Raw genomic sequence first — 20,985 nt, 5'->3', positions numbered from 1 at the left:
TCCATCTCAAAAAAAAAAAGAAAAAGAAAAAAGGAAGGAAGGGAAAAGAAACACTCCCTTATGTCTTCTAAGGATAGACATGAAATGCATGAGCCTCAGAACACCTTCTCCCTCTCCTGCCCCACGTGAGCTGGAGCTTACATGCCTTCTTGTTTTCAGTACTGCCGTAACCCTGATGGTGATGTAGGTGGTCCCTGGTGCTACACGACAAATCCAAGAAAACTTTACGACTACTGTGATGTCCCTCAGTGTGGTAGGTTGCCTTCTTTTTGGTAAGGAAACTGCTTCCTTAACATGGATTTGCAACAAAAAAGGAAAAGGGCTTCTGAGCAGAGTGGTTCTCGGGAGGAGATGGCTGCCCTCTTCACCAGACCTCACTCTTCATCATGGGTATCTTGAACCTGTCCTACTACTGCCCACATTTGTTAGGGGAACACCCGCCCATCGCCCCAGACACACATAAATAAAATAAATGTAAAACTCCCAAAGAGCAAGCTTAGAGGTAATCTAGTCAGCCTCAGGATGGTCCCACTGAATGCTGCCATGTCCAGCATGGGATGCATGAAACATTTAGAGTCATTCAGATGAAAAAGTTTCCCCTTCTGGCCAGGTGCGGTGGCTCACGCCTGTAATCCCAGCACTTTGGGAGGCCGAGGTGGGCGGATCATGAGGTCAGGAGATCGAGACCATCCTGGCTAACATGGTGAAAACTCTAGTAAAAACACAAAAAATTAGCCGGGCACGGCAGCAGGCGCCTGTAGTCCCTGCTACTCGGGAGGCTGAGGCAGGAGAATGGCGTGAACCTGGGAGGCGGAGCTTGCAGTGAGCCCAGATCGCACCAGTGCACTCCAGGCTGGGCCACAGAGTGAGATTCTGTCTCAAAAAAACAAAAAAACAAAACAAAAAACCTTACCCCTTCCACTGAGAAGAAAGAAAATACAAACAGCAGGAAACAGGTAAGCATGTAATGCACATTGTAAACCTCAGATGGCCATCCTAGGAATTAGTGAAAGGTAGTGCAGCTCTTTAGCCCCAGATGGCCTTTCTCATAAGTTTACTACTCACAGGTCACATTAGTGACATAGCTTAGAGACTGCTTTTTGGGTTCCTTCCTATTGTTCTGAGACTTTTATTGGGAGTATGAGGCTTGGATCAGGGGAAAGGGAGCTGACATTAGCCCTTAAACAATTGGAATAACAAATCCATGGGTAGTTCTGGAAAAAAAAAAAAAAAGGAAGCTACTTGGAATTGTCCCATATTTAATATTCTGCTGACCAATCAATTTGTCCTAGTTACAGAAAGCCACCCTGGACTTCTCCTATGCATAATTTGGTTGCTTGTGGTTGGGTCTGCCATGTGGAGGGACCTTGAGCTGGGGGAAGGAAGGAGCTTGGCCTTCAAGTCCACTGAAGACCAGCATCCCAAGATTGCCTGGGGAGGTGGTACAAGGCAGTGATGACGATCATGAGAGCCACACTGCCCATCATCACATTTGGGCCACTCCTAGGGAGAGCAAGAGGGAGGAAGCAGGGGTTAGGATGATAGGAAAGATTCTACTTGGCCAGTACTGTTGTAATGCGGCATTGTGGTCTGTGGATTTAGTGTGAGTTAATAACTGACTTTTTCCTCGAGTGGGTGCTTTTGTCTGTTCTGCAGAAGCATCTTGGTGGCTCCTCTACCTCAAAGTCCCTCCATGGGGTCAGTTCCAGTTCTCCACTTCTGGCCCCGTCTGGTACACGCCACTGCCTCTCACTGCCCGGGCTCTCTATCCTTGACAGGCTGCCTTGAAGTTGAGCCCAGACTGACTTTCTTGCCTCAGACCCCACTACCGTGCCTGGGACTCATGCACCTTTGACTCTCATGGAAGGGAGGTGCAGTAGCTTCCCCAGTGCGATTCTGGTGTCCTCACCCACACTGAGGATGTACAAGAATCAGGTTCTTAGAGACTGGAGAAAGAAGGAAGAATGGGAACAATAAAGGACGAGTTGATGGGTGCTGACAAGTTGATGGGTGCAGCACACCAACATGGCACAAGTATACATATGTAACAAACCTGCACGTTATGCACATGTACCCTAGAACTTAAAGTATAATAAAAAAAAAAAAAAAAAAGAATGGGAACAAGATTTTTCCCAAGGACTGTGAGGTCCCCCACCTTACCTTGATGTGAGACAAGTGAGGTTAACCCCAAGCCTGGTGAGAAGGGTTCCCACCAGACACTTGGAAATCCTGAGGACTGTTTCACACAGAACGATGTGGTTTATTCAGATCTGACTCGTACTTGAGAAAGCTAGAACCTCTGGTGGTCAATGATTTTAATAACTATTTCCTTTCCACCAACATATACAGTACAAATAACAAATAAGTAAAAATAAATAGAAACGTTCAGTTTTGTTTTTAATAGTAGGAGCAGGGGTACCATTATTTCTGTAGTTACTCTTTTAGTACAATGATGCATGTCTACTGTATGTAAGGCATACTAGCAGAAATTGAGCTCAGCACTAGAGAAGATGATTGCATTCTACGCCTTGCTTCTTTTTTTAGAAAGTCTTCCACAGACAGATTCTCAGAACAGCCCATGGCAAATGTAAAGTTATTTGGAAAATCCAGGTTCCAGATTCACTAGAGCGTAGAATCTCTGGTTGGTTGGGAAGAAATTTCCTCTTACAGTTGTTATTAATAATTTATGAATAATTATTAGCAATATTAACATTTATATTTTTGAAGATCTTGAAGGGCTGGAGACAACAGAGAAGCATTTTTGAACACTCTCTGTAGCCCCTGCACTTTTGTAGGCATTGGTGGATGATACCAAAGATGGGACACTGTCCCTACCTCCAGAGACCTTGTGGGCTGGCTGCAGAGAGAAGGCAGGGAAGAGGAAAAGAAGAATAAAGGCCCATGTATTTAAGTCACCCCCACGGCCGTCGGTTAGTCATGGGAGGCTCCCCAGAGGAGCTGTCCTGAAGCTGGCTGAGAGAAGGCAACATTTCAACTTAGGACAGTAATCCTTGCTACATACAATCACATACACACACGCACACACATGCACACACAGAGACTCACATGGAAAAAGAAAACTTTGTGCCTTTCAGCAGTGATGACAATTATGGTTTTTAGTAAACTTTACACGGTTTAGATGGTGATGGTGATGATGATGAATTTGGGAAGGATGACACCGTGTTCTAAACATACTGCATGGAGTCAGAATAACAATGACAAATAACCCTTTGTCCCAATCAAGGTCTTCTCAGAAAATATCTCATTCTGATGCTAAACTATACCAATTTGTTTGATCACTTATCCAACAAAATAATTATAAAGTGCTTTTATTTTCTTGAAAAGAGAGGATCCTGTGTTGTCTACTACCACTTTTGAAACTTAGAGAAAATATTCCAAAAGATGCTTATGATTTTACTATTTAGTTTGGCCTTTGAGATGTCAAAAACTCAGGGCTTGGAATTTGTCTCGATTTACACCACAAAATTGCTACCTTGTCTCAAATGGGATTTCTTTCCCACCTTGTGCCACAGCATCCGCTTCATTTGATTGTGGGAAGCCTCAAGTGGAGCCGAAGAAATGTCCTGGAAGGGTTGTAGGGGGGTGTGTGGCCTACGCACATTCCTGGCCCTGGCAAATCAGTCTTAGAACAAGGTAAGAACAGGCCCAGAAATGATTTATACTGTCCCTCCACGTAAGCCCTGTAAAACCCTTCTACATTTACACAAAACCCACACAGCTAAGGCATCAGTACCTGCCCCTAAGTTTTCTGAAGGGGAAAAAAAGCTACAAAAATTGAAATATATATATATATATATATTATATATTATATATTATATATTATATATTATATATATTTTTATATATTATATATTATATATATTATATATATTATATATATTAAAAAATATATTTTTTTATAGGTTCTGTACTGTGAAAATGGCCAAAATTGCTGTCTTTTTCTTGATCTGGGCAGCTCCATCAAAATCTGTAGGCACAGTGGTTTACACCAAGTTCCAATATTGCTGGAAAATATTGAAGATGCTCCGAGGATTTCTATGGATATCCACTGTCTCATTGTCAGATGAAAAGAGAGGGAAGTTTTTAGAAATGTGACACTTTCTGGGTTGGGAGAGCAAGGACAAAATTATCTACAGTCTATCACAGGCAACAGATTTTTTTTTCTTTGGACACTTTTGTGAATCATTGAATTCAATTCAGAGGCTACTCATCCATTCATAAACATAAAAAAATTCTAGGTCATGATCCCCATAAATTAAGAGTGATCAGTCCAATCCCAGGGAACCGGGACATTTTGGGTATTGTTTCAGTGGAACATGCCTTTCATAAGTTCCATTTTCTTGGGTATCTCTCAGGAAGCATGCGTAGGAAACAGGCCCATCTGCCTGCCTGTTCTGCTTCCTCATCTCATTTCTACACCAGGACACCTGTGCTCAACTGCTGTTCTCCCGTAAAGAGACTCCTTTCCATAAATTTGTGAAATGCCATCGACAAACCTGATCGCACTGCATTTCACTCTGCTGTTGAGTTGATTTTTCTTTATCGTTTACTAAATCCCTGCTCTACAGAGCTTTCACCTTCCACATAGTTCAGATTCATTCCTTCCTAAACTGTGTGGTGGTCTACATCCTCACTGACTTATCAACATGCTGTCATCATGCACTTCCTGTCTCTATTCCTCTTCATTACAATCTGGTTCCAAGTGGCTCACACCAGTATTCTGAGCTATTACCTGCCCACACAGTCCTAGAAAGTAAGTGATTCAGGAAACATTCCTCAAAAGCGAAGTTTCTCAGGTAAGATCAGAAGACCCCCATGAGTCACTGTTGTTCAGAATCACATCTGGCTCCTTGAAGAGTGATTCATCAGACCTTGCATAGATCTTGTCATAAAAATGAAACAGACCTCGGGGGAAGGTCTTGGGCTAGTCGCTTCTGTTGGAGTCCTGGGCTGTGGGGTGGAAGTCACGACTGTAGAGCTTTATGCTGAGTCACTTAGCTTTGCTCTCCTGTGGACAGGCTGTGCCTGTGCCTCCCCAAAGCATCGGAAAAAGTGGCATAGATGGGCCCTTTTGAAAAATCCCACTCCTGGAGCACTGGTCAAAGATACTACCGTCCTGATGCTGGGCTTGCAGTCCTTTCCTTTGGGAATATGAACATGGTCAAAATTAAGTGAACGTGTCAGAAAGACACATTTTCTGTATGTTTTCTGTACAATGGAGCAGAACAAAGTATCGATTTGACTAAAATTTGAACTAAATCCTCTTTCTAGGTTTGGAATGCACTTCTGTGGAGGCACCTTGATATCCCCAGAGTGGGTGCTGACTGCTGCCCACTGCTTGGAGAAGTATGTTTAGGGGACAATTGACATGAGGTTTTGTCTTAAATACTTTTTCCCTCCTTTCCTCCTTTCCTTTCTCTCTCTTCCTCCCTTCCTTCTCTGGCTGTGACACTAGGGACCAGGCCAGGGCAATCGGATAAGAGAGAAGGGAAGGGTTTCTAGAGAGAAACTGCAGAGGAAAGACACAGTACAGATGATTTTGTGGGCCTGAATAAACTGCAGAATAGAGCTGTTCACTACCATAGGCATCAGTCTCCACCCAAACAGCCTGAGAACATTCCCTAACTGCCTGTTTCGAGCAAATCATGAATTTTGCTTCTTGCCACTCAGAAGTCACTAATTCTAAGTGGCCAAGGGTGTCAGGGAGACAGCATCAAGTTCACGGCACAGAGGTTACCTGAAGGGGCCGGACCATATTTTGCTCTTGACATCCTCATCTTTTCTAGGTCCCCAAGGCCTTCATCCTACAAGGTCATCCTGGGTGCACACCAAGAAGTGAATCTTGAACCGCATGTTCAGGAAATAGAAGTATCTAAGATGTTCTCGGAGCCCGGAGGAGCAGATATTGCCTTGCTAAAGCTAAGCAGGTACTCGCTCACCTGTGGTCTTCACCCTATGCTGGTGAAGATATTTGCTTTATGTCTGGGTTTAATGGGTCATGGTCACTGCATGGCAGTGGGGAGGGGCTGTCTATCACATGAAAGGCTCAAGGGCTCTGGGGGCAGCATCAGTCTTTAACCCCAGCCCTGCCACATGCTAACTGTGCTCTTGAGAAAGGCAGCAGGACTCAGTTTTCTCATGTGGAAAAAATTGAAATATGAGGTACTCTGCTACCCCTAAAACTCACGGAATGTTCACCAGTTCATCCACATTCATGATCAGAGAACAATGCAGTTATTCCAGGATGACAATTCTCCTTTCATCATAATACGTTTAAGAGAATCAAATAAGACTCTACTTATTTCAAAGCACTTGAAAAACCACAACATCGAGCTGGGTGTCTGGTGTGGATGCCTGTAATCCCAGCTACTTGGGAGGCTGAGGCAAGAGGATCACTTGAGTCCCAGAGTTTGAGGCTGCAGTGAGTTATGATCATGTCACTGCATTCCAGCCTGGGAGACAGAGTAAGACCCTGTACCAAAACAAAAACAAAGCAAAAAAAATTTTACAATGTCAAAAAAATCACAAATACAATTTATAAGTGCAAATTACATTATTATTATTGTCTTCTTTGATTTGATTTTCTCTTTCCTGTTGAAATGTTGTTTCATTAAGCCTGACAAAGTGATACGTTTGCTTATGTCACTTATTAAGTTAGTGCTGCTTGGAGCCAGATACTAGCTGAGTCAGCTAAGAAACAGCTATTTGTAGGAGAAGCAGATTTGGGACAGGTGACAAGGCACGCAGGGCGCTCGCTGTGCTGGCGGCTCTGGAAGACAGGGTGTCACCATGGACAGGGATGAGCATGGCCTGGATGGGAAGGCATGGGGCAGGAGCCTGAGCTGCTCTCCTAGACCTGGCCACAATCCCGGGGCAACTTCTCTGGGTCTGTGAACTGAGGAGTGATGTCCTGGGATGCTCTGACACTCTAGAAGGAGACAAGAGCCTTTCCAGCTCAGTCTTTATAAACAGTAGCTGATCTCCTTTGTGCTCTCCAGTGTCCTCCCCACCCAGCAAATGTGCAAGTAGAAGGTTCCTCATGGTCCTCAGAGAGCTGTGGTGTTCTGATGGTTTGAACAAATAATTTGGAAATTTTGGGTTTTGGAGTTCTCTGATAGGCTGATACATTTCGAGTCTAGAGTTCCCACCCCACATCCCCACTCCCTAAGAGCCTAGGGCATTTAGTGTTCCACCAGGGAACCTGTAGAGTGAGGACGTCTGCATGATAGGCTGGGCCTTCTGATGATGCTCAGAAGCAGAAAGTGTGCCTGCTTCAAAGTTGGTGAAAATGATGATTCTTGATCAAAATAGGGCATTTCTCATTTCCAATCCTTTATCCCCTTGAACTTACTAAAGTAGAATCAGGTCTAAAAACCAGAGTTCTAATGTTTGAGAGTCCCTGGGACTCTAAAGTATATGAATGTTCTTTGAACACAATACCATTTTGTTCAAGCAAGAGGCTTATTTCCAATCTTCTTTCATTTGGTATCAAGTATTTTACTGGATTCTTACAACTATGGTGTAGCAACTTTCACTGAGGAGGAAGTGGAGGATCCAAGGATGGAGCAAGTTGCTCTGGGCACATAATGCATTTGCAATTTTACAGCCTCTTGGTGGCATCTCAGTCAGACACTCCACGCATGGATCAATGCCCTACTTAGTTAATACGAAAGGACGCACTCAGCGTGAGATTCCAGTTGTGCACAGAATATGCATGAGAAGTGCACCTTTGTCATCCCTACTTTCAAAGGTGAAGGCCACCAGCAGTATCTTGCATGCAACTGATGCCTTTCAAATGAAACCTTATGTCTGTGTAGTCCATAGGCAACCACAGGCAAATGTGAGGGTGAAACGCTATGTTCTACATTGCTCTGTGTCAGTGAAGCAAGGCAGTGCCAGCTCAGAGGGCTCCGGGGCCTCAAGGCAGGGATGCCTGGTTGTGGGTGTTGCAGCTGCCAGCAGAGCAGTCAAACATAACTGCTGATGCTTTTCTTTCAGTCCTGCCATCATCACTGACAAAGTAATCCCAGCTTGTCTGCCATCCCCAAATTATGTGGTCGCTGACCGGACCGAATGTTTCATCACTGGCTGGGGAGAAACCCAAGGTGAGATAAATTCCATTGCCCACATAATGAACAGGTTTTAACCTACAGTCCATGTGACAAAATGAGCATTTAGGAGCAAGCTGTGCAAATTCCTATCCACGAATGTGGTCCACCCACTCCTGATTTTGCCTGGGTACCTATGTCTTAATCAGTCTTCAAGGCACATGGTCAAGGGGAGGAAAATGGTGTCTTTGAGTCTCTTTCTTTGTTTTCAGAACGTTTTTATTTTAATTAATTAATTAATTTTTAACTTTTATTTTAGGTTCAGGGGTACATGTGCAAGTTTCTGGTATATGTAAACAGTGGTTTGTCGTACAGATTATTTTGTCACCTAGGTACTAACCCAATACTTAGTATTTCCTGCTCCTCTCCCTCCTCCCACTCTTCTCCCTCAAGTAGACCCCAGTGTCTGTTGCTCTCTTCTTGGTGTCCATGAGTTCTCATCATTTAGCTCCCACTTGAAAGTGTGAACATGTGGTATTTGGCTTTCTGTTCCTGTGTTAATTTTCTAAGAATAATGGCCTGCAGCTCCATTCATGTTCCTGTAAAAGACATTACCTCATTCTTTTTTATGGCTATACAGTATTCCGTGGTGTATATGTACCACATTTTCTTTCTCATGTGTCACTGATGGGCATATAGGTGATTCCACGTCTTTGCTACTGTGAATAGTGCTGCAGTGAACGTTTATGTGTATGTGTCTTCAGGGTAGAATGATTTACATTCCTCTGGGTATATCACCAGTAATAGGATTGCTGGGTTGAATGTTAGTTCTGTTTTTAGCTCTTTGAGAATCACCATACTGCTTTCTACAGTTGTTGAACTAATTTACAGTCCCACCAACTATAAGTGTTCTCTTTTCTCTGCAACTTTGCCAGTATCTGTTATTTTTTGACTTTTTAGAAATAGCCATTCTGGCTGGTGTGAGATGATTTTTCATTGTGGTTTTGATTTGCATTTCTCTAACGATCAGTGATATTGAGCTTTTTTCATATGCTTGTTGGCCGCAGGCATGTCTTCTTTAGAAAAGTGTTTGTTAGTGTCCCTTGTCCACTTTTTAATGGTTTTTATTTCTTGTAAATTTGTTTTAAGTTCCTCATAGATGCTGGATATTAGACCTTTTTCAGTGCATAGTTTGCAAATATTTTTTCCCATTCTCTAGGTTTTCCATTTACTCCCTCGATAGTTTCTTTTTCTGTCCAGAAGCTCTTAAGTTTAATTAGATCTCATTTGTCAATTTTTGCCTTTGCTGAGATTGCTTTTGGCATCTTCATGAAATCTTTGCCCGTTCCTATGTCCAGGATGGTGTTGCCTAGGTTGTCTTCCAGGATTTTTATACTTTTGGATTTTACATTTAAGTCTTTAATTCATCTTTAGTTGATTTTTGTATATGGTGTAAGGAAAGGGGTCCAGTTTCCATCTTCTACCTATGGCTAGCCAGTTACCCCAGCACCATTTATTGAATAGGGAGTTATTTTCCCATTGCTTGTTTTTGTCAGCTTTGTCAAAAATCAGATGTCCGTAGGTGTGTGGCCTTATTTCTGGGCTCTCTATTCTGTTCCATTGATCTACGAGTCTTTTTTGTTTGTTTGTTTGTTTGTTTTTGTTGTTTTTACCAGTACCATGCTGTTTTTGTTACTGTAGCCCTGAAGCGTAGTTTGAAGAGAGGTAATGTGATGTCTCCAGCTTTGTTCTTTTTGTTTAGGATTGCCTTGGCTATTCTGGCTCCTTTTTGGTTCTATATAAATTTTCAAAATAGTTTTTCTTTTAATAGTGCTGTGAGGAATGTCACTGACAGTGTGATAGGAATAGCAATGAATCTGTAAATTACTTTGGGCAGTATGGCCATTTTAATGATATTGATTCTTCCAATCCATGAGCATGGGATGTTTTTCCATTCATTTGTGTCATCTCTGATTTCTTTGAGCAGTGTTTTGTAATTCTCATTGTAGATATCTTTACCTCTCTGGTTAGCTGTATTCTTATGTATTTTATTCTTTTTGTGACATTTGTGAATGGGACTGTGTTCCTGATTTGCCTCTGGGCTTGGCTTCTGTTGGTGTATAGGGATGCTAGTGATTTTTGTACATTGATTTCATATCCTGAAACTTTGCTGAAGTTGATTATCAGCTGAAGGAGCTTTTGGGCTGAGATTATGGGGTTTTCTAGATATAGAATCATGTCATCTGCAAACAGGGATAGTTTGATTTCCTCTCTTCCTATTTGGATGCCCTTTATTTCTTTCTCTTGCCTGATTGCTCTGACCAGGGCTTCCAATACTATGTTGAATAGGAGTGGTGAAAGCAGGTGTCCTTATCTCATGCCAGTTTTCAAGGGGAATGCTTCCAGCTTTTGCCCATTTAGTATGATGTTGGCTGTGGGCTTGTCATAGATGTATCTTATTATTTTGAAATATATTCCTTCAGTACCTAGTTTTTTGAGAGTTTTCAACATAAAGAATGGTAAATTTTATCAAAAGCCTGTTCTGCACCTATTGAAATAATTATGTGGGTTTTGTCTTTAGTTCTATTTATGTGATGAATCACATTTATTGATTTATGTTTGTTGAACCAAGCTTACATCCTGGGGATAAAGCCTACTTGATCATGACGTGATGAATTAGCTTTTTTATGTGCGGCTGGACTTGGTTTGCAAGTATTTTGTTGAGGATTTTTGCATCAATATTCATCAAGGATATTGGCCTGAAGTTTTTTGTTGTTTTTGTGTCTCTGCCAGGTTTTGGTATCAAGATGATGCTGGCCTCATAGAATGAATTGGAGAGGAGACCCTCCTCCTCAATTTTTTGAATGGTTTCAGTAGGAATGGTCATAACTCTTCTTTGTACATCTGGTAGAATTCAGCTGTGAATCTATCCGGTCCTGGGCTTTTGTTGGTTAGTAGGCTATTTATTACTGATTCAATTTTGGAGTTCATTATTGTTTCTTCAAGGAATCAATTTCTTCCTGGTTCAGTCTTGGGAGGCTGTATGTGTCCAGGAATTTATCCGTCTCTTCTAGGTTTACTAGTTTGTGTACATGGAGTTGTTTGTAGTAGTTTCTGATGGTTATTTTTATTTTTGTGGCACCAGTGCTAACATCCCCTTTGTCATTTCTAATTGTGTTTATTTTGATCTTATCTCCCTTTTCTTCTTTAGTAGCCTAGCTAGCAGCCTACCTATCTTATTACTGTTTTCAAAAAAATAACTCCTGGACTTGTTGATCTTTTGAATGAATTTTCATGTCTTGACTTTCTTCAGTTCAGCTCTGATTTTGGTTATTTCTTGCCATTGCTAGCTTTGGGATTGATTTGCTCTTGTTTCTCTAATTTTTTCCATTGTGATGTTAGGTTCTTAATTTGAGATCTTTCTTCTTGATGCTAGCATTTAGTGCTATGAATTTCTCTCTTAACCCTACTTTAGCTCTATCCAAGAGATTCTGGTATGTTGTATCTTTATTCTCATTAGTTCAAAGAACTTCCTGATTTCTGCCATAATTTCATTATTTACCCAAAAGTCATTCAGGAGCATGTGATTTCCATGTAATTGAATGGCTTCGAGTAATTTTCTTAGTCTTGACTTCTATTTCATTGTGCTGTGGTCTGAGGGTGTGTTTGGTATGATTTTGGTTCTTCTGTATTTGCTGAGAATTGTTTTATGTCCAATTATGTGGTTGATTTTTAGAGTATGTGCCATGTGGTGATGAGAATAATGTATATTCTGTTGCTTTTGGAAAGAGAGGTCTATCAGATCCATTTGGTCCAATGTTGAGTTCAGGTCCTGAATATCTTAGTTAATTTTATGCCTCGATCTGTCTAATACTGTCAGTGGAGTACTGAAGTCTCCCACAATTATTGCGTGGGCATCTAAGTCTCTTTGTAGGTCTCTAAGAACTTTCTTTATGAAGCTGAGTGCTCTTGTGTTGGGTGCATATATATTTAGGATAGTAGGTCTTCTTGTTGAATTGAACCCTTTACCATTATGTAATGCTCTTCTTTGTCTTTTTTGGTCTTTATTGGTTTAAAAGTCTGTTTTGTCTGAAATTAGGATGGCAACCCTTGCTTTTTTTCTGATTTCCATTTGCTTGGTAGATTCTCCTCCATCCCTTTATTCTGAGCCTATGGGTGTCATTACATATGAGATGGGTCTCTTGAAGGCAGCATACTATTGGGTCTTGCTTTTTATCCACCTTGCCATTCTGTGCCTCTTAGGTCGGGTATTTAGCCAATTTACATTCACGGTTAGTATTGGTATGTGTGAGTTTGATGCTCTCATTGTGTTGTTATGCTGGCTTGTTTGTGTGGTGGTTTTATAGTGTCATTGGTCTGTGTATTTGAGTATTTTTGTATTGGCTGGTAGCCATCTTTCTATAGTTGTGCTCTTTTCAAGATCTCTTGTAAGGCAGGACTGATGGTAACCAACTCCCTCAACATTTGCTTATCTGAAAAGGATCTTATTTCTCTGTTGCTTAGGAAGCTTAGTTTGGCTGGATATGAAATTCTTGGTTGGATATTTTTTAAGAATATTGAATATAGGTCCTAATCTTTTCTAGCTTATAGGGGTTCAGCTGAGAAGTATGCTGTTAGCTTGATAGGGTTCCCTTTGTAGATGACCTGTCGTTTCTCTCTAGCTGCCTTTAACATTCTGTCTTTCATTTTGACCTTGGAAAATCTGATGATTGTGTGTCTTGAGGATGATCTTCTTGTGTAGAATCTTGCAGGTGTTCTCTGTATTTTCTAAATTTGACTATTGGCCTCTCTAGCAAGGGTGAAGAAGTTTTCATGGACGATATCCTGAAATGTTTTCTAAATTGTTTACTTTCTCCCTGTCCATTTCGGAAATGCCAGTGATTTGTAGATTTGACCTTTTTACATAATCCCATGTTTTTTAGAGGCTTTGTTCATTCCTTTTCATTCTTTTTTCTTAATTTTTGTCAACTGTCTTATTTCAGAAAGCCAGTCTTCCATTTCTGAGATTCTTTCCTCAGTTTGGTCTATTTTGCTATTAATACTTGAATTGCTTTGTGAAATTCTTATAGTTTGTTTCTTAGCTCTCAGCTCTGTCAGATCCATTAGGTTCTTTTTTATAACAGTGATTTTGTCTTTCAGCTTCTATATCATTTTATTGTGATCCTTAATTTCCTTAGATTGGATTTTGCCATCCTCCTGGATCTTGATGATCTTCATTCCTATCCAAAATCTGAATTTCCATTCTTTCATTTCAGCCAGCTCACCCTTGTTAAGAACCCCTGATAGAGAACTGGTGTGGTTGTTTGGAGGGCATATGGCACTCTGGCCTTTATGTTCCTTTTTTTTTTTTTTTTTTGAGACGGAGTCTCGCTGTGTCGCCCAGGCTGGAGTGCAGTGGCCGGATCTCAGCTCACTGCAAGCTCCGCCTCCCGGGTTTACGCCATTCTCTCGCCTCAGCCTCCCGAGTAGCTGGGACTACAGGCGCCCGCCATCTCGCCCGGCTAATTTTTTTTTGTGTATTTTAGTAGAGACGGGGTTTCACCGTGTTAGCCAGGATGGTCTCGATCTCCTGACCTCGTGATCCGCCCGTCTCGGCCTCCCAAAGTGCCGGGATTACAGGCTTGAGCCACCGCGCCCGGCCTTATGTTCCTTTAACTGCAGTGTAGGTTGAATACAGCCAATAGACTTGTTCTTTGGATGTTTTTACAGGACCAAAGCCTTGTGCAGGGTCTTTATTTGTAGTTGATTTCTTGTCTTTGGTTTCATAGTGGGGTATGTTAGCAAGGTATTTTTGGTGTTGAAGCTTTGGGATGTGATCCATTTTTTATTTGTATATTTCCCTTACACCTAAAACAAGCAAAAAACCAGTAAAGGTCTTTCAGTCTCTTAATCCATAATTTCAGCATTCATATTGCTTCCCTAGGTAAGTGGGGTTTTCACCCAGCTGTCAAGTTAAGAGAGTTAGGTTATTTTTCATGTGAAATTAGCCAGACTGGGTTTCTAAACATGGTGCAAAACATTAACAACAAAAGTTACAATTAAACTAGTCTTCTTCCCAAATACCCGTAGGTCTAATATGTATGGGATGGGGTTAAACAGAGGGCTTACAGCAAGGGGAGAGGCAGACAGGTCCCATGGCCCCAAGTCTAGGATGACATTTGGTATTGGTTGATGGTTGTGGGTGAGAACAAGAGAGGGAACATTTGTGCAGGATGTGGTATCAGCACCTGTAATACATTTTAGGGATTCCTTCTTCTCTTTGCAGTATGCCCTGACAATAATTATATCCATCAGCCTAGCCCCCTTGGCTGTTGAAACACTAAGACTGTCTTAGGATCCCTGCTTCAGTTTCTCAGAAGTGCTGGTGAGGGCATTAGGAGTCTGAAGACCTGGAAATGCGTTCTGATTCTGCCACTAGCCAGACAGACCTGAACTAGGCATGTTACCTCTTTGTACCACTCAGCCCTAACCCCTCATTCAAAAACCCAGAATTTTCAAGTGGTGTTTTTCACATCAGCCTTTGCATAAGTTTTCATTTGAAGGAAGGTTTGTTTTGGTTTTGGTTTTGGTTTTGATTTTGGTTTTGGTTTAACCAAACGTTTAAAAACGAATGGTCTGGATGATATCAAAGTTGGCTTCCCTTTTTTTGTGTTTTTCCTACTATTTAAAAACTTCACCTCCTTGATTTCTTGATCTTTCTTTCTGCACTGCTGGGTCTGGGAGCATTGAGGTCAAGTAAAAGGTAGCTTGGCAAATGAGGAACACCTATGGGTGTGCCAGGCTGCTCCCAGTGTTTTACATTTTTAAAAATTTAAATGCTGCAAACCTCTATGAATTAGATATTATTGTTCCTAGTTTACAAATGAGGAACCTGAGGCTCAGAGAAGATGTGGGATGGTACAGACAAACCTGAATTGGAACCCTGGCTCCCACTTACTGGCTGTCGGGACTTAGAAAAGTCATAAACTCTCTGGCCGGGCATGGTGTCTCAAGCCTGTAATCCCAGCACTTTGGGAGGCCAAGGCGGGCAGATCACAAGGTTAGGAGCTCGAGACCAGCCTGACCAACATGGTGAAACCCCGCCTCTACTAAAAATACAAAAATTGGCCGGGTGTGGTGGCACACCCCTGTAATCCCAGCTACTCAGGAGGCTGAGGCAGAAGAATCGCATAAACCTGGGAGGTGGAGGCTGCTGTGAGCTGAGATCGTGCCACTGCACTCCAGGCTGGGTGACAGAGTGAGACTCCATGTCAATAGAAAAAGAAAGAAAGGAAAGAAGAAAGAAAGAAGAAAGAAAGAAAGAAAGAAAGAAAGAAAGAAAGAAAGAAAGAAAGAAAGAGAGAAGGGAGGGAGGGAGGGAGGGAGGGAGGGAGGAAAGAAGGAGAGAGGAGAGGAGAGGAGAGGAGAGGAGAAGAGAGGAGGAAGAGAGAAAGAAAGAAAAGTCATGGGCTCTCGTTGATTGTTTCCTCAGCTGAAATGAGGGCTGCAGGGCTGTTGGGGGAGAAACAAGAAGAAAGTGCATCAAGCACCGAGCACATGTTAAGCACTCCATCATGGCAGCTCCTGATAATAATATGGAATAGAGTTGTATCTAACATGACTCTTTCTTGCAAGTGACAGAAAATCCCACTTAAGTTGGATTAAGCAAAAAAGGGAAATTCTTAGTGAACTGAAAATTCTGCAGGCTCACATCATGGCTCCAGGCCCTGTCCAGCCATGGAATAGGCATTATTCTTGGGCACAAAGGTGATATTCTCGTGGCTGCAGATGCTGTGGTGGCTCTGGCTCTGCCAGGAAAGAAATAAGGAAGGCCACTCTCCCCATTACACAAACAATAGTTTTCCAGCTCTGAGAGGTCGAACTTGTGTCACCAGCCTGGCCTTAAACCCGTCACTGATTAACTCCAACTTACATCAGCTGTTCCATGCTGGAGGTGGACACAGGACCACACTTATACCAAGATGGGAGCAAAGGGTAGTTCCCTCAACAGGATTATAGGATATAGTGTGATAGGCTGCTGGGCAACCAAAAAGCAAACAGATCCTCTACAATTCCTCAACTGATGAAAGCACGAAACTAAAATCATAAAGATCTGTGTGTGAGTTCTGGCTCTCCCATCCTCCTTGTGAGACTGAGCAGTTAGTGAATCTCTTTTAGCCTCAGTTTCCTCACCTGTACCAACATATAAGGTCACTGTTAGGATTAAGATTATGCCTTATCATCATCACCATCATCACCATCCATATTGCAAACACAACTACCATCATCATCCCCTCAAACATCACCACCACCGCCACCACCACCACCATCACAATTATCATTACCACCACTATCACCATTGTCACCCTCAACATCATCACCATCATCACTATCATCACTACCACCATCATCACTATCATCACCACCACCATCATCATCACTACCACTACCATCACTGTCATCATTCCACCACCATCACCGTTAACATTACCATCACTATCACCACCACCACCAGCACCACCACCATCATCATCACTACCACTACCATCACTGTCATCATTCCACCATCATCACCACCATCACCATCATTATCAACCATCATCACCATCATTCCACCACCATCACCATTATCATCACCACCACCATCACCACCATCATCACCACATCAACCTGATAGTCATTATGATCACTACCACCATTAGCATTAGCATTACCACCACCACTACCATCACCATCACCATCACCACCACTGCCACCTCTATGATCATCACCACCCACCACCATCACCATCACCATCATTTCACCACCAGCACAATTATCATTACCACCACCATCACTACCACCCTCATCACAACCCTCATCACCACCATTCCACCACCGCCACCATCATGACCACCAACACCACCACCGTCACTATCATTATCAAAAGACATCACATAACCAGTTTGTAGCTGGGTCTTGAGCACAGAGCCCACTCACTGTTTCTTCAGTCCCACCACCAACCACCAGGACGAGTCACAAAACATAACTCAGGCCTGTTCATCAATTTTCTACATGTCAATAATGACATTAAATCAGTGGGTGTTCTCAGCTTCTCAGAGGGAGGTTAAAATTCTCCTGCTCTTCCCTTCGCGTTTCCAGATGTTCCCTGACTTGGATATTCCAAATGCAGAGTTTGGAGTTGTTGAGGCCAAGGGGTTTTTCCAGGTCAACCATCATCTGCAATCACTGAGCTGATCCTGATGCTGGACTTTCCCTGTTGCCCTCTCTCCAAGGCCCCATCAGGGAGGGCTTCAATCCTCAGGTCACCTGTGGCCTTCCGGCCCTCAGAGGTGCCATCTCTACATCTACCACTGGAAGGCAGCACCTACCCACAGACTGCATCAATTTCCCTGCAACTCATGGTGGGTTTTTCCCCTTATCAGGGTGTTTGCCTTGCTCAGAGAGCAGATCCCAGAGCAGTGACACCTAACTTAATTTTCAGTAAAATATTTTGAGAAGGGTGCTCCCTCACACATCTACACAGTCCAGGTGATGCACCCACTGCCCAGTGCTTGGTAGTCAAGAGGAGCTTCCTCCCTGCAGCTCTGCCCAGATAGGGCTGAACTGGGCTCTGGAGCGAGGCGCTGGGATGAGCCTCTTCAATGCAGCTCATGTAAACTCCAGAATCAGTGTCAGTTTTCTGAACCCAAGACAATGATCTAAACGCAGTCAAAGGCTTTGGGGAAAGAAAGAGAGAGTGCCTCGGTTCTTGCCTGTGTCATGCTCGCAAAGCAAAGAGTTTTGCAAAATTTCAATGAAACGTGGGCTTGCAAAATTAGAAAACTGGATTATTTGTGAGAACACTGAGACATCCCTGGGCATGTCTATCTGGAAAAACGACATTTTCTCTGGCAATTTTGCAGACATTCTATTTCAATTTGGCAAAGAAAATAAAGCAGTTTTTCACAAAGGCAGAAATACAATTAGAATGTTCACTCTCCCTAATTGTCAAAGAAGTGTAAATTGGAAAATGAATCGTGACGATTTCAACCTATTTGATTAGCTAATATTTTAAAAACTGAACACTCATACAAGTGAGGTGAAGTGATTGCTTTCTAGTGACACGGTACACCGTCATACCCTTTTACAAATAATTTGGCAACGTTATTGGGGGACAGAAATACGTCTATGTAATTTATGGGAACTTAGGCTCAGAAAATATTAAGGAATAAGAATGAACTTTATGAACAAACATGTGGAAGGTTGGAAGCAAGAGTGGGACCAATGTTCATGGGGAGGAAGCATTAGGGCACTGACTCCACAGACCCAGGCTCAAGCTGAACTACACAACCTCCTTATGCCTCAGTTTCCTTAGCTGTAGAAGAGAAATGATAAAAATGCCTATTTCATAGGACTGTTGCGAGGATTAATTGAGATACACCACATTAAGAGCTTGTGCCTGGAAAGGTTAATTCTTGGTAAATGATGACTATTCTTTTTATTGCAATAAAATATACAAAACGTAAGGTTTACTATTTTAACCCTTTTGGAAGGTACCATTGAGTGGCATTTAGTACATTCACAATGGTGTGCAACCATCATTATATTTCCAGAACATTTTCCTCATCCCCAAAGGAAACCTCATGCTCATTAAGCAGTAGCTCCCCATTAACATATTAGTTATGAAGACTGTAGAATTATACAAAACTCATGATACAATGTTGAGTGAAAAAATCAATATGTGAAATTTTGTGTTATGATGTAATTAGTAAAAGAAGCATATTAAAAGTTCTGAAAAAAGAATATATAAAATAGCAATTGCATTTTTCAGACTCTACATTTTAAACATTATTCTTTATAGTTGTAAAAGCAAAAAGTAGAGCAACAACAATCAACTCCAAACCACCATGACAAAGTCCAGATTGTTAAATCCAGGTCTCAGGAACAGAGAATCATATGTGATGTTTACACTCTGCAGGGTCAGAGACTTCAGCGGCATTGGTTGATGCCTTGTGTTCTGCAGCCTCACAAACAGACAGGAGGTCCAGCGCTGCTGCTCTGTTCTTCTGGAATTTCCTCCTGAATATGTTTTGGGTGCAGTAACCATTTATTTCATCTTTCTAAAAACAGGTACCTTTGGGGCTGGCCTTCTCAAGGAAGCCCAGCTCCCCGTGATTGAGAATAAAGTGTGCAATCGCTATGAGTATCTGAATGGAAGAGTCAAATCCACCGAGCTCTGTGCTGGGCATCTGGCCGGAGGCACTGACAGTTGCCAGGTAAGAAAAGATCAAGAGACCAAAGTTAGTCTTGTGCTCTCCCATCTCGGTCTCAGCCCCTTAGACTTCATTCCCCAGGTGGCAAATTCAAGGATTTTCCACCGAAGACTCCTAAGTGTTGCTCAGAAACTCCCTAGATCTGTCCCTGAAAGAGTATTCAGATCATCTAAGGGGATGTCTTGGGGCTTGAGTTCCAGATCTGTAGCAAGGGAGTTTTAAGTGCCATAACTACCTCAGGTCACTCACCCTCCTGGAGTGTGCTTGTGGCCAGGGACAAAAGTGGTGACTTTTCTGGTAGGGAAGGAGGTAGAGGGTACAGGACAGAGACCAACTGCACACACTTTACAGTGATGCCCAGGCTAGGCCAGTCTAAAGGGAACACCAACATAGGGAGAGATGTGTGCAGGATTCACAAGGGGTTTTTTACCCCCAGGAGAAACTAAGTGGTGTGGTTTTGCTGAACAGATTTTGCTAAGTACTTAAGCACTGCAGATGCTCGAGTAATATGTTCATAAGTCCCTTTCTGATTTCAATTACTGGGAAAATGTATATATGGATAATAGAAGGATGGCATACCATAATAAAAGACTGGCAGCCTAACCCTCACATGGATTTTTCTCCCTCTGTATAGGGTGACAGTGGAGGGCCTCTGGTTTGCTTCGAGAAGGACAAATACATTTTACAAGGAGTTACTTCTTGGGGTCTTGGCTGTGCACGCCCCAATAAGCCAGGTGTCTATGTTCGTGTTTCAAGGTTTGTCACTTGGATCGAGAGAGTGATGAGAAATAATTAATTGGACGGGATTACAGAGTGAAGCATTGACTCACCTAGAGGCTGGAATGTGGGTAGGGATTTAGCATGCTGGAAATAATTGACAGTAAACAAACGAGGACATTGTCCCCAGCTACCAGGGAAGCCAAACCTCAGCATTTTTTGTATTATTTTCTGACTGCTGGATTCTGTAATAAGGTGACATAGCTATGACATTTGTTAAAAATAAACTCTGTACTTAACTTTGAGTTAATTTTGGTTTTGGTCTTCAACATTTTCATGCACTTTGTTCATCCCACCAATTTTAAATGGGCAGACAGGGGGATATAGCTGCTTTTGATAAGGAACAGCTGCATAAAGGACTGGGCAGGCTGCAAGGTGACAGAGGGTAGAGCCAAGAATTCCTAAGAAGTTGTCCACGCGTTAAAGTTAAGCTGTTATCAGCATAAAATAGCCTGATATAACTATAAGACTTTTTTGTAAGCATCATGGTAACCACAAAGCAAAAGCATAAAGTAGATATACAAAAGATAAAAAGGAATCAAAGCATCCCACTAGAGAAAATCACTTAATCACACAGAAAGATAGTAAGGAACAAAGAGTCTACAAAACAACCAGAAAGCAATTAACAAAATGGTAATGGCAGACTCTTACCTATCAATAATTATCTTGAATGAAAATGGATTAAATTCTCCAATAAAAAGATATACAGTGGCTGAATAATTAAAAAATAAGATCCAACTACATGCTACGTACAGGACACTCACTTCACCTATAAGGACACAAATAATGTCCTTAAATAATGGGATGGAAAAAATATTCCAGCAAATGGAAACCAAAAGAGAGCACGTGTAGTTATACAGATTGAGTATCCCTAATCCAAAAGT

At 42.1% G+C, this 20,985-nt stretch overlaps 1 protein-coding gene across 1 annotated transcript in view; it reads left to right on the top strand.

Annotated features, from left to right (window-relative positions):
- PLG (plasminogen) overlaps positions 1–20,349 on the top strand; it is a 53,526-nt gene extending 33,177 nt beyond the window's left edge. Inside the window, exons 13-19 of the mRNA XM_033234282.1 lie at positions 160–253; positions 3,534–3,654; positions 5,293–5,367; positions 5,808–5,948; positions 8,020–8,126; positions 19,182–19,327; positions 19,959–20,349. Coding sequence (XP_033090173.1) covers positions 160–253; positions 3,534–3,654; positions 5,293–5,367; positions 5,808–5,948; positions 8,020–8,126; positions 19,182–19,327; positions 19,959–20,120 — 846 coding nt within the window. The 3' untranslated portion in view covers positions 20,121–20,349. The remainder of the gene's footprint in view (positions 1–159; positions 254–3,533; positions 3,655–5,292; positions 5,368–5,807; positions 5,949–8,019; positions 8,127–19,181; positions 19,328–19,958) is intronic.
- The last annotated feature ends 636 nt before the right edge of the window (positions 20,350–20,985 follow it).

The sequence above is a fragment of the Trachypithecus francoisi genome, unplaced genomic scaffold (assembly GCF_009764315.1).
Source record: "Trachypithecus francoisi isolate TF-2019V2 unplaced genomic scaffold, Tfra_2.0 Lachesis_group15, whole genome shotgun sequence".
Classification (NCBI taxonomy): Eukaryota; Metazoa; Chordata; class Mammalia; order Primates; family Cercopithecidae; genus Trachypithecus; species Trachypithecus francoisi.
The sequence above is the reverse complement of the archived record's forward strand: the minus strand, read 5'-3'. Positions and strand labels throughout refer to the sequence as shown.